Below are 16,740 nucleotides of genomic sequence, written 5' to 3'. Positions count from 1 at the left end.
TTCCTTCATCTCTCTCCTACTTTCCCATCTCTCTTTTTCCCTGCAGGGCACTGTGGCAGGCAAGACAGGAATCCTGGTATTTTGGAAAAAATCTATTGGTGGGGGTGGGTGGGTGACACCAACCCTAGTGACACCACTGATGAGCACTGTCTTGTGTGTGTAGCCCCGTCTGCAGAACTGTCAGGAAAACGATTCTGAGTCTGACAGCAGAGGAGACTTTTACACAGGCACAGCTACAAGAGAGGATTCTTATTATAGAGCTGCGAAAAGTCAGTGTTGCAACTACCCTCTACCCAATAAAACATTAGATAGGATGTGGATTAAAGGGATTGTGGGAGGTGTAATTCTGACAGATTGAGCTTGCTTGGTGAGCTAGACAGAGACAAACGGCAGATTCCACAAGGCACTGAGACAAAAAGGGAGGTGGATCCCTGCTGCTTTTTCTGGGCTAAGGAGAACTGGGGAAGTTTTCCGAGAAGACAGAATGCACCTTTGGCTGCTAGCAGACCACTGAGAGGGAGAGAGGAACTGTGAAAGACTTCTGGGGACATTGGAGAGAGCCACAGATTTTGGTGGAGCTCACTGCCAGAGCAAGGGTGAAGGACACTGTGAACACTGACCGCCTGCACTTCACACAGTGAACAGAGAGGTCACCAGCTGACACAGGAGTTGGCAAAACCACACAATACCTTGACCATAAAGGGACAGTGTTGCTGCAAATAACACAGCCTCAGTGCCTATATCCATTCTTAAAGGGACAGTAACCTGAGTGCTCCCATGTAAGAGTTGGGCTGCAACTAGCTGACCAGCGGAAGAAGGGGGAATTATATTGCAGACTGCTGGACTGTACAGTATAAGGTTTAATAAGCATTGCTTTCTACACCAAGTGTGTTTCCATTACAGTATATTTATTTCTACTGTTCACTTATTGATATATATATATATATGCACACGCACACACACACATTCCTTGCTGTGTTATTACTGTTGTATCATATCTCTTTTACCATTGGGGTACTCTCTATATATTCGCATTAAACATTCCCAACCGAGCCAGGTTTGTCAGATTGTGTGACGCTAGTTGCAGTCATGGGCACAGGAACAGGGGACCCAACACATCAAGGGGCTCATTCAGGGGTAAGCACTACATGTGTATAGATGACCTTAAGCTGGAAATGCATGTTAAAATTTGATTGTCCAATCTCTGGAAAGAGTGGATTTTTGTACACGCTTTAAAATTATTTTCTTGGGGTTCATTGAGGGACATGGAATTCAGAGACAATTGTGTTAAGCTGCCCTCTACAAGAGGATTTGGACACTGACAAACAAAGAACAGTGATCATCCTGGAACAACTCTCTCACTCCCAGCAAACCTCAGTTTTGTAAAAAGCGCTCATGAGAGCAAAAACCATACATACATAGAGGTGTGTCCCTCAATGAACTCCAAGAAAAGGATCATACAGGGAGTACAAAAATCCAGTTTTATTACTTGTTCATTGAGGGACACGAGATTCAGTGACAATTTGTACATCCAAAAGCAGTCCAATTAAGGGGTGGGAAACACAGCAAACAAAACACTAACTTGCTCAAACACAAAACTGTAACACTAACTGTAACAACACAAAAACAAGTGGCCTTATGCCGAAAAGCCAAAGAAGCTCTCATAGATCTATTAGGCCTTGATAGAGGAAAGGATCTAACCCAATAAGCTTGAATGATAATCTGTCTGAGCCATTAGAAGGGTTATGGAACATGTCTAGGTGTAGGGAACATTTCTAGGTGTAGTTAATATATACCACTATCGTGGCAGTGTTTGATTGGATCCTAATTGGAAAACTCTCCAATTGTGGTGTTCAGCATTATTGGGAAAACCAAATTTCTAAGGAGCTCCAAAATGTTGACTGGGGAACAGGATTTCTATGGCGTCCAAGTCCCTTGCACCAGCAGGCAGTCTAGGACTCTTAAGCCTGACAGGCTGGCATACATGGTGATGATCTTCCATGAGATTGAAAGGAAGGATTTCCCCAACTCCATAGCTGGATCTGTTACTGACAAAGATGATGCTGCTCCTAAGACCTCTGCAATCCTGATATCTAGTTAGCAGGTGCTCACTCCTCCAGAGTCCATTCTTCCCACACAACATTTAGTAAAGTTCTGGAGCTGCACACTACTGCCAAAATGTAAAATCAATCTTACTGCACAGCACAAGCACAGACAACACACACAGCTTGTCCAGCTCCAGAACTTTTCTGAATCCAGAATTAGATTCCTGAGCCACCAGGCCAGAGACAACCTGGTTCTAGGTGTCAGGCAAATCATTTTGTTCAGAGACTGAATCGATTCATCCCATGATGAAAGGATGTTGAGCTGTAGATGTCTGGAGGTAAACTCAACTGCCTTGAAATGGGCTGCCATCAGCTGTAGAACTCTCATGCAGAACAAATTGTTTCTTGGCTCCTGGATTAAAGAGTCTAGTAGTGCAGAGCTGTCGGCAGGCATTCCAGTTGCTCTACAAATAGAGAATTGGTGTGGAGTAAATCTAGATCCCTTGCCATGAGTTTTGTCTATTGCCCTAATGTGTAATAGACTAATATCACAGCCATGACAGGCCACAATGCAGGGCCTGTAAGAGAATCCAACAGTTTTGGAGAGAGTCTCCAAATGTTTAGCTATGGGGTCCTTAAATACTGGCACATCCTCTATTATTTTTAGTATACAGGAAATATATAGCGCCAACAGTTTATGCAGCGCTTTGCAAAATATTCTCTAAAGGCATTGTCAGTGTTTTATTAAGACAGTACACTGTTGGATCAACAGTGGGAACAGCCTGCTTCCTAATAAAAGCCTTCTGAAAAAGGTATTGGATTGCAAAACATTTGGGAGGTGTAAACCATTTATCAGGAGCTTCCCAGTCATGCAAAGATTCATGAGACTCTTCATGAGATAACGCCCTCTCAGTCAAAGCCTCAATGGTGCAGGCAGGCCAGATAATAATTCTGCAGGGGAAGGCTTATGCTTATGGCCTCTACAGTCAGAGTTAAGCCCCATACACGCAGGACGAATATGAATATCAGCTGGTATTGGATGGTTCAACAGAAACCGTCTGACATTTGGCCCCTGTGTACATACACCTGTGTGAATGGCTGGCTTCTGTCAAAATGGGCATGCTGGAAAACCAGCATCCGATCGCATCCGATCAGTTACATAATCTAGCTGAAAAGAGACAAAAGTCCATCCAGTTCAACCATTAAAAAAAATAAAATAAATTAAGTTATAATCCTATACCCACAGTTGATCCAGAGGCAGGCAAAAAAAACCCCTAGCAAAGCATGATCCAATTTGCTCCTGCAGGGAAAAAATTCCTTCCTAATCTCCCGAGAGGCAATCGGATATTCCCTAGATCAACTTGATGACTTCCAGTGCTGACCAGTATGTTCTGGCAGGGGGGGCATCCCCCTGTCAGGACACAATAGCTCTGCAGGGAGATCGCTGTATTAACATCAGACAGTTAGTACAGCGAGCTCCTCCAGACATTTTCTGTTTTTTTTTTATTCAGCCCACTGAGTTGAATGAAAAAAAAAATTATATTGCGTACCAAACATAACCAATCAAAATTACAACTTGGCCCATAAAATCCTGCATAACTGTGGGGAAATCCTCTCGGGTTAGAACCAAAGAGGGGCCACACCCAATAGAAGAATCCTACAAGGAAATTAGGGACTGACATATTCCAGGTTGTTGGGGTCAAGCCTTTTAGAGGTGTAGCTACATGTCTCTTGTGATAAGGAGCAGTGGCGGATGAGTGCTATCTCATGCTGAATAGTGGGAATACTGCACGTACAACACTATACCAACTGACACAAAGATTAAAGTGGAACTTCACCCCAAAAGGGAAGTTCTGCTTCTTGTAATTCTCCCCCCTCCTCTAATATTTTTTGGGGGGGGCAGGTACCCATTTCTGTCAGGTACCCGCTCCCACTTGTGCTCCGAGCGGGGCCTGCATCCTCCTGGGACACGTCAGAGGCCCCAGGAGGCTGCGGGTCCATTCACAAAGCACAGCACAACTCACCCATGTGCAGTGGGAAGCTGTGAAGCCACAAGGAATCACAGCTGGCTTCCTACATTCAAGATGGCAGTGCTGGGAACCTAAAAACCACAGAAAGAATTGGCTCAGGTGAGGACAGCAGAGGATCCCTGGACAGGTAAGTATCCTTCTATTCAAAGTCATCAGCTACAGTATTTGTAGCTGCTGAATTTAATAAAAAAATATTTTTACCAGATGAAGAAACTCTCTTTCATTCTCCAGCATTAGTAATAATGATAATAATGGTACTGATAAACAATTTAGCTTCCAGTGCTTGGCCCAAATGCTGTACTCATAGAATGAGTCTTAAGGACTGATGTCATGCCAGATGCTGTGCAAAGGCTCTGGACCTGGAAAGTGCTCTGCAGCCAACTAACACGGTACCCAGGTATCTAAAAGCATCACAATGCAGAGCCCAGTACCCAAAGGTCACATTCCAGGCAGGCCGTGCAATCGTCCAGTCGAATCAAATCTGGGTATAGCCTCTAAAGCTTTTACTGAGGATACGCCAATCTAGATAGCTGTACAAAAACTAGTTCAAGCAAGGTTTAGGTCAAGTCTTGACTGAAGAAAAAAAATGAATGAAAAAAAGAAAAATGGCTAGTAAAAATGGACCTCTTAGGACACTACCAAAAAAACAAGGCATGCTGGGAGTGAAGGGTTTTATGAAGAAGATCACTAATTCTTTGGTTTGCTGGCATCCAAATCTTGCTGTAGGTGTATTGTAGCCCATTTTTCTCTGAATCTTGATGTCCCACAATGAACCAAAAAGAAATCTCCTCGATTTACACAAAACTATATATCTGTCAATTCAGTTTGTATTCAATCAGGCATATCTTGCGTTACAAAAATCCTGGTGATCTGAAAGATATTTTATACTCAGATTGTAATGCATATGGTCAGGTTTGGCCTCTGCAGAGACCCCATCCATGTGTCAGCAACTAATACTAGTTAATTTGTACTGGTGCTACCTATGGCCACGTACTTTTGAAGAGTTCCTTCTATGCGTGATAGCTAAGGAACCTGTAAGGAACTCCTGTCTAAGTACACTAAATACTTGTTTATATATGCAGTAACTTGACATTTTCAGGACATACAAAAGCAAAACTCAATCTCATTGGGGTTAATATACCTGCTGCTTCCTTTCTCTCAGCTGCATCTCTCTCAGGCAGAGCACTTGGCCATGATTTATGTGCCTGATGGCCCCTACCACCTGCAAACAGAATGAAGGCCAATAGCATTTTAACTTGAAATAAAAGGAACCGATCATGACAGAAGTATGGGAACTGCCATTGCTGACTGTTTTTTTCAGGGTACATAGTCTGGGGCTGTCCTTTATCCTTCCATCAGTGCTTGATATGTATCTGCTTAATTGGTTTCAGGACATGCCACCACATAGATAAAACATTTTTAAAGCAAGGATGATGAACAACTTTAGTCAAGTTTTTATTGCTATCTGAGTTGTGGAGATTTTGCATCACTTTCTGTCACTATGAACAAGTAGTGAGAGGAAATCTTATATGGGAAGGCTAGAATGTTTATGGGGTTTTTATTGCTGTCTGTGCCTTCCTGTCCCATTGATCCCATTCCCTCATATATTATTGTGATGTTGCAAGGATAAATAGTAAAGAAAATCCTCCCCAGTGGAATCACAAGCAGCAACAAAAACCTGACAGTTGTTACCATTGGCCATTAACAAACAATTACAAGTAGAACAACCTACTTTGGCTAATCTGATGCTTCCTGTGTTCTGCAAGAACATAAAATAGAAACAATGAGAATATCAGATGGCAGGTTGATGGATTTGATGGATGGGTGGTGAAAAGCAGGATAATAGCTATGGATAGGTGGTAATAGCGGGATATTAGTAAACGTGTTTTAGTAATCTATAATCCAGACCTACAATGTCAACAAAATATCTGAATCTTACAAAATATAAACTGCACAACACAGAGCAGACTGGGCTACATTAGAACATATATTGTGAGAAAGCCATGAATCATCCATGTAGAAAGCAGCTAATTCCTCAAACCTGGGAACTCTGGGAATCCGCTGTGGATTGGAGGAATGCCACACTGCAACTTGTAAAACACTACTGCCTCTCTTCAAAGCTACCCAGAGACATTACTCTTTATACCTTATATCTATGAAGAAAGAAGAAGGCCAACATCATAACTCAGTGGTAACAGTAAGGACCAGGAAGAAATGTCCAGCCTGTCCATTCATCTGCTCCCTTGAGAATGATCATCTTCTTTTCTCCTTAAGGAATTGATGATAGTCACTCGATTTTGTAACACCTATTTCTTGTATATGGATACCTTTAGATAAACAAAGTTTACATTGATGTCCCTACCAAGCACTAAAAAAAGGTTAACAATTTTCTTTTACATACAATCCTACTGTGTGTTCTTGTCTCTTCATTTCTTACCTCTTCTCTCCACAACTTTCTCCTCCGCTGTAGGCTCCTTATTTTCTGTAGGAGGAAATTCCTGGGACGATAGACTTGATTTTCGACTCCGAATATATGGGGACCTAGAAAAAAAATTCTTATTGGAACTGAGATTTACAATTAAATTCCTTTATCTTAAAAACCAACAAACTTAGGCAGCCCTTTCATTAAAACATAAATAACAAAAAGAAAGAAAACCAATAACAAGTAAGGCTTCATTCAGGTGGTAGCTGACACCTGGCTCCCTTTGTTATTGCTTCTGCATTCACTCCAGGCTGTGTGCAGGCAGTTTATAGAGGTGGGTGCATACGCAGTGGCTGCACAGACATACGGGCACAAACAGGAGCGCAGATTCAAATGTAGACAGCATGTTGCTCGGATCTGTGCACCCGCTTAATCCCGCACATTAAATTTTGACCTGCAGCTGTGTCTGTGCAGTCGCTGTGTCTGCATCCACTTCTATAGGCTGCCCATATGCAGCCTGGGGTAGATGCAGGTACGATATCAAAGAGAGACTGCACTCAGGATGGATGTCCGAGCCGTCCAAATTAAGCCTAAAGATTCACTTTTATAGATAAGTCTAAAATTGATCTGTTCAGTGGTATCCAACAAAGGGTATATCCAGATAAACTGGAAGCCAAATTAGAATCAATCATCAAAAGACTATTTAGGCTAGGTTCACACTTATGCAGGTGCGAGAATGCGTGTAAATCGTACATGTTTTCAAGCGCCTACAGGGAAAATAAGCTGCTCTTTATCAGATGTGCGGGGGTACCATTAATTCTTAATTTCACCCCAATGGTGATATTTTTCACCAACCTCATGGTGCAGAAGCGGCTTCAATTTTATTAAGGTGCAGGGACCTTTTGCCAGCATTTTCTGCACCTGCAAACGTAGCACGCAAAGAATGCATAGATGTGACGCTAGCCCAAAGAAAATTAAGCAAATATTATTTAATATAATTTCATACCAAATCCATAAAATAAAGCAAAATAAATGAGTAAACAGATATATTAAAAATCTTTAAAAGGCTAAGTCCCTGAGCAGAGCTCTTTCTCCAATTAAGGTGAATAAAAATAGTAAACATCATCTCGGTCTACTAGACCAAGTACATAATAGGATCTTGTGTGTAATGCCTTTTTATTTTTAAATTGCTTCTCAATTTTTAAAACCATAGTGTGACTATAAAAACATTTAGTTGTACAATACATCTGCTTTTACTGATGAATTAGGTCTGGTGGACCAAGAAAACGTTTACTTTTTTACTCACTATGAATGATGAAGAGGCTCCATCCAAAGACTTAATTAGTCTTTCAAACATTTTTAATGTATTTGTATACTCATTTATTTGGCATGGATACTTTTGTGTGAAATTGTTTTGTGTTTTAACTTGATTCATTTTCTTTGGATGTACTTTTTATTTTTGTATTATTTCTTATAAATAATTCTATGTTCAAGTTTGTTTCTGATTGAAATGTATCAAAGGGAGGGACCCAAGCATAAAGAGTGATCACTTGAATAAAACATTTTTTTATTGTTAGATGATGGGGGGTGCTAACAATGCTCTAGATGGGTTGTGGAGATGCAGCATCCAGAGTCGCAATGCGGCATGGAAGGAGTGTGTATTGGCACACACTTTTGGCTTTTTTAGATATTTATATGGATTTAACCATTGTTGAAAACCAACTGAAAAGATCTATCCAGACATCTATATATAGGTTGAGACTTTTTTCAGCTAATTTTCTTTTTCCTTTTTTTGATATTGAGGACTTTACTGGAAGACTATTCTGCAAACGAATAAAGAATTAAGCAATTCATACAATGTTATCTGTGGCGTGTATGGCTGGAAGTCATAGGATGTTTCTCTCTCCACATCAGCTCCAAGCTGTCGGACATATGATGCATATTGTTGTCCCAGGTCATATAGCTTACTGCTTTCACACAGCGTTTGGAATCCAACAGGCAGGGGTGCTGTCTCCTTGTGCATGCTTTGATAGTAGGATATGGTGGCCTAGAGAGAAACAAAGAAGTCACAGAGTGTGGAAAGATGGATAGGAGCAAAACAAACTAGATACAAATGCTGAAAATAGAAGGAGAATATTTAATTAGAAACAAAGAGAAAAGTGTGCGGAAGACAATTTGAAGATAAGTGAAACAGCTAGTAACATTAGAGATAGAAAGAGCAGCATATGAGTAAAAACTTCTTTCTTGTACCGAACGTAGGATCTGGTCTGTCTGTTTGATAAGCTCTTGTAGATGACGAAGAACATTCACTTTCACATCTTCCAGCTCCTGCTTCTGTGTCTTGGCATCTGCAATGCATGTGCGGTAAGTGGCCATTGCTTCCTCTGCCTGTAACAAAAGAAATGTGCAGAAGATAAGATTGTATCTAGAATGACACTGCAGAGGGAGCCAGCAATATACAGTAAATTTATAGCTAGCTCTGAATCAGCAGCTAGACCAGAAGTCTCTAAATTTGCTAAACAAATGGCTAGTTTACTGTCCTTCAGACTTTAGGGGGGAAGACTGTGGCCATTGGGGCTAGAAAATGCCCCAGTGCCATTGGGAGCAAACAATGCCTCAGACTTGGTGGTCCGTGGGGGTAGAAAAATTACATATCGCCTGTGGTCAGTTGGTGGAGGAATAGTGCCCCATCATTGGTAATGATGGGAGGAATAGTACACCATTGTTGGTGTCAGTGGAAGAAAAAGTGCCCCTTTGTTGGTGTCAGTAAAAGGAAAAGTTCCCCATCATTGGTGTCAGTGAGAGGAATGATGCCTCCAATCTTTTATTTGTCTCCCATTAAAGGGGTTTCACTTTTCCTATAAAGGGATAGTGCACAGAAGGGGAACGTTGTGAATTTTTCCTTCCCGAAACTTTGCCCCACAATGAATGATAAGAAAATGATGTGTAATGAGTGACCATGTCATTATCATAAAATATATTTGGGTATGTACATACATTAGCCCAGCTCTGCAAGTTATGAGATGTATTCCAGATAATGCTCTACATTTGTTTTTCCCACCTTTTCACCAGTCTTACTCTGTTTTTAGCTTCTTCCTCGGCTCTCCTTTTTTTGTCAACTGATTTGGCACCGCTGTGACTCTGCTCCTCTTCAGCACGTGCTGCATAATACTGTGCTTTTTCATGCTCTTCACTACGTTGCATATATATCTGCTTCGCTTTTCTAAGGTTTACTTCTGCCTCCATCTGACAAAAAAGGTAAGAATATGAAGTTATATAAAAGAATTAGTCATATCAGTTTAATGCACTATATGGAAAGGGATTTTAGTAGATGCAGTGGTAATTTGGCTCTATGTTTACTAAGAGAATGTTCTCTTTTCCAAGAGAACTTTTGGCTGATCCAGCTGTTTACAGTCAAAAAGGGGAATGCCCATATACAGTGCTTTGAAAAAGTATTCATACCCCTTGACATTTTCCATATTTTGTCATTTTACAACCAAAAACGTAATTGTATTTAAGTCCTCACTGGACTGCACACTGGACTTTTTTACAGCTGCTGTTTTTGGCTCTTGGTGTTTTTTTCTACAGCCAATAAACTCCCCAGCATGTTATCCTATGTGTCCATGCACACATAGACTGTAATCAGCGTTTTTTGGCTGGAAAAAAAACCCAGGACTAGTGGGTTTCTAGATGAGTTTTTTAGCTGTAAAAACGCTCTAAAGCTGAAAAATGTGGCAAAACATGGCAAACCAGCGTTTTTGGACTGTTTTTTAGCAAAAAAAAAGCTAAAAACCGCAAATGCGGAAAAACACGTCAAAATGCCATTAAACGCTAATGTAAAAACGCTGAAAAACTCACGTTTTTAACGTGACTTTACACAGCTAACATTACCAGCGTTATTAAAATGCCCAGTGTGCATGGAGCCTTATTGGGATTTTATGTGATAGACCAACACAAAGTGGGACATAATTGTGAAGTGGAAGGAAAATGATAAATGGTTTCCAAACTTTTTTACAAATAAATATCTGGAAAGTGTGGAGTAAATTTGTATTCAGCCCCCTGAGTCAATACTTTGTAGAACCACCGTTTGCTGTAATTACAGCTGCAAGACTTTTTGGGTATGTCTCTACCAGCTTTGCACATGGATGGAGAGCGTCTTGCCACAGATTCTTAATTGGATTTAGGTCTGAACTTTGACTGGGCCATTCTAACACCTGAATATGCTGTAATATTGAAAGAGCAGGGCCCTCAATTCCCTCATGTTTTGCATTGTATTGGTATTGTTCTGTCCCCCTTTGTAATGTACAGCGCTGAGCGAACTATTGGCGCTTTATAAATACTGTATAATAATAATAATAATCTAAACCATTCCATTGTAGATCTGGCTGTATGTTTAGGGTCGTTGTCCTGCTGGAAGGTAAACCTCCACCTCAATCTCAAGTCTTTTGCAGACTCTAACAGGTTTTCTTCTAAGACTGCCCTGTATTTAGCTCCATCCATCTTCTCATCAACTCTGACCAGCTTCCCTGTCCCTGCTGAAGAAAAGCACCCTCACAACATGATGCTGCCACCACCATGTTTCATGGTGGGGATGGTGTGTTCAGGGAGATGTGCAGTGTTAGTTTTCTGCCACACATAGCATTTTGCTTTTAGGCCAAAAGGTTCAGTTTTGGTCTCATCCAGCACCTTCTTCCACATGTTTGCTGTGTCCCCCACATGGCTTCTCGCAAACTGCAAACGGGACTTCTTATGGCTTTCTTTCAACTAAAGGCCAGGTTTGTGGAGTGCATGACTAATAGTTTTCCTGTGAACAGATTCCCCCACGTGCGTTGTGGCTCTCTGCAGCTCCTCCAGAGTTACCATGGGCCCCCTGGTTGCTTCTCTGATTAATGCTCTCCTTGCCCAGCCTGTCAGTTTAGGTGGACGGCCATGTCTTGGTAGGTTTTCAGTTTTGCCATACTTTAATTTCAGATGATGGATTGAACAGTGCTCCATAAGATGTTCAAAGCTTGTGTTAATTTTTTTATAACCTAACCTGCTTTAAACGTCTCCACAACTGTATCCCTGGCCTGTCTGGTGTGTTCCTTGGCCTTCATGATGCTGTTTGTTCACTAATGTTCTCTAACAAACCTCTAAGGGCTTCACAGAACAGATGAATTTATACTTAGATTAAATTACACACAGGTGGACATCATTTACTATTTAGATTACTTCTGAAGGCAGTTGGTTCCACTAGATTTTAGTTAGGGATATCAGAGTAAAGGGAGATGAATACAAATGCACACCACACTTTTTAGATATTTGTAAAAAATTTTGAAAACCATTTATCATTTTCCTTCCACTTCACAATTATGTGCCACTTTGTGTAGGTCTATCACATGAAATCCCAATAAAATATATTTACATTTTTGGTTGTGACATGACAAAATGTGGAAAATTTCAAGGGGTATGAATACTCTTTCAAGGCACTGTATCTGTAGACTGCCTTAGGCTAAGACCTGCTTGGAGAAACAATCCTTCATCCACGATGGATTTTCAGGGCTAATCACTATTATTTTACCCCAAGACAACCAGTGCCTACAAAGCTTTTCCCTCTCTAAATACAAACATAAACAGCCACGTGAAGTAAACATGCCTGCTTGTGCTATTATTGTTTGTAGGAACCACTATCCATTTAGGGTTCATGCACACTGGGCTTAGAAATTCCAGTTCCCTTGGCAGAAAAAAATGCTCATATAAAGCATTTTTGTACACGTGTTTAGGAGTATTTAGTGTTTTTTTTTTTTGCTGGCAAGATAAAAATCTCAAAAACACAATCCAGAAGGGTTTTTTTCTGCCTCTAAGCGCTGACCTAAAAATTTGCCTCTAAATGTCCTAAAGTACATGGACACATAGGATAACATTAAGCTGCTTCTACAGGCAAAACGCAAAGATCCTGCAGAAGCAGCTTTTTTTAAGCTCAGTGTGTATGAACCCTTACACTTTTAGAAATGTCCATGGATTTCTCTGTTCCAAGAATACGATTGTGTATACCATAGGGGTCTATGGCTTTCTAAACACTAGCAATATGATATCTGACTATTTATAAGCTTATAGTTTAGGAGGAACACATAAATGAGACATGAGATGGTTGATGCAGGTGCTGGGGGCAATACAGACCCTGCAGTGGTAGAGCACATGTGCATTAGCTGGAGATGAATAATGTAATGAAAATTAACATAGCTTTGGGGTTAATTAGAGAAAAAACGTGCAGTTTTAAATCTTACCAGTTTACGCTCCGCTCGCTGCCATTGCTCCTTCAACTCTTTTCGGCGTTTCTCATGTTCTAAACGTCTCATATTCACTGGCTTCAGAAAGAATGAAACATATTCATTACAAATAGAAAAGTAATATTGTCATGCAGTGGTGCTGTTATTTATTAATGAGCCTTACATTAACACACATTTATAAAATAATGCAGTTAATAGTTTGATCTCATACCTGCAGATATGTTTGCTGTTGAAGTGTTAAAGATGTGTGGAGGACTCCATGTGCATGGTCTTGGTCTTGCTCCAAAGCTACCGAATAGATGGACTGGAAAGGCATACATGGCTAAGAATGAAATAAATTAAAGGATTTAAATGAGAGAGCAAGATAAACTAAATAGATATCACAGTAAGAATTAACATGTTGACTTTGCAATAAGAATTCTAAACATTATGGACCTAATGGCCTATAGGTCATTAAGCAAAGTATCATAGGCTTATTTTCCATAACATTTTTGTTATCTTTACTGACTAAAATGAGACCCCATTTAGTGTCAATGGGTCCCTGGCTCCTTTTTCCATCTGCTCTGGATAACCACATTATGTCACGTGGTTCCCCCGATACAACTAGACCCTTGGCTATGCCTGTTGGTTCTGAGTGTTTAGAATTAAATCTGTACACATCCTTGCATAGGGTATGATTTATTGCCAAGACCAGGTGGATAAGGTGTGGATTCAAGCTGAGGTTTTTACCTTAGAACAATAGAAAGCAGTGATTAATAAAATACTCCTTTATAACAAAAAACTGATCTATGACCAAAAAAAAATGTAAGGTATGTGGCAGGACAAATTTCTGCCAACTCTTTAGATTTTTCAATTGAGAGATTTCAGAGATCTGTCTTTTATATCTAGATGTGTCAAATATACAGTATGTGTTCACATGTTATATCATACAGTGCATGAACATTAACTACAACAGGTGCCTGTGAAGATATGAATGAAGTTTCACACAAAATTTCACTCACACCGGATCCACTGTTCAGCCCTACTATACTAGTCCTTATCAATATTTACTGGCAATAAGAATGGGTGTACCCAATATCCTAAAGGAAAAGTACCTATATGAATGCCATTTGATGAAACAGGATGCCATTTGATGAAACCCCAAAACTGCATCAGCCATTCTCAGCATGAGCTACAGATATCCATGGTGGTAGCTGTTCTACATGGTGTTGTGAACCCTCTCCTGACCATGGGTGTTGGCAAGGTAATTTTTATCTGATCTGATTTCATATGCTTGCGAGTATTGTTACTTTTTATTAACATTATATACTTCACAAGGCCAGTGCGCTCTGTGCTTTCATTTTGTATCTATGCGAATAATGTCTTATGTGTCTTTGCAAAATTCCCAACAAGCATAGACAGCTCTCCAAAGTACACTATATTGCCAAAAGTATTGGGACACCCCTCCAAATCAGTACATTCAGGTGTTCCAATCACTTCCATGGCCACAAGTGTATCAAATCAGGCACCTAGGCATGCAGACTGCTTCTACAAACATTTGTGAAAGAATGGGTCGCTCTCAGGAGCTCAGTAAATTCAAGCGTGGAACCTTGATAGTTTGCCACCTGTGCAATAAGTCCACCCGTGAAACTTCCTTGCTACGAAATATTCCACGGTCAACTTTTAGTGGTATTATAGCAAAGTGGAAGCAACTGGGAACAACAACAACTCAACCTCAAAGTGGTAGGCCATGTAAAATTACAGAGCGGGGTCAGTGTCAGGGCAGGAACGCTGGAATGGGCAGGCAGGCCTATGGTACGGTCACGCTGCGACTGACGACAGCCACTACCCACAGACCAGAGTCCCTCAGGGCGCGGAGTCTAAGCCCCAGGCTACCCTTCACCAGGGCCCCTGATGGTGGGGATGGACTTGACGCAGCCTGAGACCAGGTCGCGGCCCCCGAGTGACCCCAGCTGCGATAACGACTGCCGCCAATGGCGTACAGCTGGTGGGAGCTAGATGGGAACACGAGTAGAGTAGTCAGACAAGCCGGGTCAATAACAACGGAGCAGACAGTACTAGACGGTAGGCAAAGAATACTCAGGTCACGGGCCGGGTTCAGCAACGGGAGGTCAGGTAAAGGGTTAACGCAGAGAGTAGTCTTGTCCAAGCCGAGCCGGTTACCAGGAGAGCAAAGGAAACAACACAAGAGCTTGCAACAGGGCAACATACAGGACACATACAAGAAATATACAAGAAACATACAAGTGCAGAGCACACTTGCAGACAGCAGGTTTAAATGTGCTCAACCACACCCTTCTGAGGAGGAGCCGCAGAAGCCTGAAGGCATAAAGGTTCCCACCATGCTTTGCAGAAAACCAAGATGGATGCCAGCTCATGGAGATGCACAAGCTCTGAAGAAAGGTAGGACCTTGACAGTCAGTTCATGCTGAAGTGCAGAGTGTGCAGAAGTTGCCAACTGACAACAGAGTCAATAGCTAAAGACCTCCGAACTTCGTGTGGCCTTTAAATTAGCACAACAACAGTGTGTAGATAGCTTAATGGAATGGATTTCCATGGTCGTGCAGCTGCATTCAAGCCTTACACCACCAAGTACAATGCAAAGCGTTGGATGCAGTGGTGTAAAGCACACCGCCACTGTACTCTAGAGAAGTGGAAACATGTTCTCTCTAGTAATAAATCATGCTTCTCTGTCTGGGAAGCTGATGGATATGTCTGGGTTTGGCAGTTGCCAGGAGAAAGGTACTTGCCTTATTGCATTGTGCCAAGTATAAAGTTTTGGTGGAGGGGGGATTATGGTGTGCAGTTGTTTTTCAGGGGCTAGGCTTGGCCCTTAGTTCTAGTGAAGGGAACTCTTAAGGCGTCAGCATACCAAGATATTTTGGACAATTTCATGCTCCCAACTTTGAGGGAACAGTTTTGGGATGGCCCCTTCCTGTTCCAAGATGACTGCGCACCAGTGCACAAAGCAAGGTCCATAAAGAAATGGATGAGTGAGTTTGGGGTGGAGGAACTTGACTGGCCTGGCCACAACCCAATAGGACACCTTTGGGATGAATTAGAGAAGAGACTGTGAGCCAGGCCTTCTCGTCCAACATCAGTGCCTGATCTAACCAATGCATTTCTGAAAGAATAGTCAAACATTCCCACAGACACACTCCTAAACAGGATGCCATTTGATGAAACCCCAAAACTGCAACAGGCATTCTCAGTATGAGCTACGGATATCCATGGTGGTAGCTGTTCTACATGGTGCTGTGAACCCTCTGCTGACCATGGATGTTGGCAAGGTAATTTCTACGTGATCTGTGAGCCAGGCCTTCACGTCCAACATCAGTGCCTGATCTAACCAATGCGCTTCTGAAAGAATGGTCAAACATTCCCACAGACACACTCCTAAACCTTGTGGACAGCCTTCCCAGAAGGGTTTAAGCTGTTATAGCTGCAAAGGGTGGGCCAACTCAATATTGAACCCTACGGACTAAGACTGGGATGCCATTATCGTTTATGTGCATGTAGTGGCAGGCATCCCAATACTTTTGGCAATATAGTGTACATTGTTCAGCATCCAGCTTATTTGGACACATCATACACTGTTGAAATACATCATAGGTGAATATTCAGCCACCAAAAAAATGATTTTGTCCCTTGCTGGGGAAACAATTTGACATGTCTGCTACGTATTTTGTGTATGTAGTGATGCGCCCATAAACCTAATTATTTCAGTATTTCTTATCACCATTATCCTCATACCTCTTGTGTTATGACACCTTTGGTGGTGTTGACCAGTTTCTGAAGTCCCTTAGCATATTCCATCTCTGTAGGAAATGGGAACACAATAAAGTCAGTCTTGTAATGACACACCATGTAACACACAAACACTGTGTGAAAATAAAGGAAATGAGGAGATGTAGGCAAGAGTGTACAAACTAATATAATGTGATTTGCAGACATTAACACTGTTTCATTTGATA

General features: G+C 41.4%; 1 protein-coding gene across 2 annotated transcripts in view; it reads right to left on the bottom strand.

Annotated features, from left to right (window-relative positions):
* Window positions 1-16,740, bottom strand: part of ARHGAP45 (Rho GTPase activating protein 45) — a 172,071-nt gene that overhangs the window by 31,973 nt on the left and 123,358 nt on the right. The window contains exons 8-15 of one of the 2 annotated variants that reach the window (XM_089670068.1): window positions 16,520-16,584; window positions 12,978-13,088; window positions 12,764-12,844; window positions 9,576-9,743; window positions 8,748-8,885; window positions 8,354-8,544; window positions 6,513-6,616; window positions 5,217-5,297 (exon numbers count right to left, since the gene is read on the bottom strand). In XM_089670068.1, coding sequence (XP_089526194.1) covers window positions 5,217-5,297; window positions 6,513-6,616; window positions 8,354-8,544; window positions 8,748-8,885; window positions 9,576-9,743; window positions 12,764-12,844; window positions 12,978-13,088; window positions 16,520-16,584 — 939 coding nt within the window. The remainder of the gene's footprint in view (window positions 1-5,216; window positions 5,298-6,512; window positions 6,617-8,353; window positions 8,545-8,747; window positions 8,886-9,575; window positions 9,744-12,763; window positions 12,845-12,977; window positions 13,089-16,519; window positions 16,585-16,740) is intronic. The other variant, XM_089670070.1, reaches the window with a different exon arrangement.

The sequence above is a fragment of the Staurois parvus genome, unplaced genomic scaffold (assembly GCF_062004578.1).
Source record: "Staurois parvus isolate SC_StPar_1 unplaced genomic scaffold, SC_StPar_1.0 ptg000086l, whole genome shotgun sequence".
NCBI lineage: Eukaryota > Metazoa > Chordata > Amphibia > Anura > Ranidae > Staurois > Staurois parvus.
This window is presented reverse-complemented; position numbering and strand designations above follow the sequence as displayed.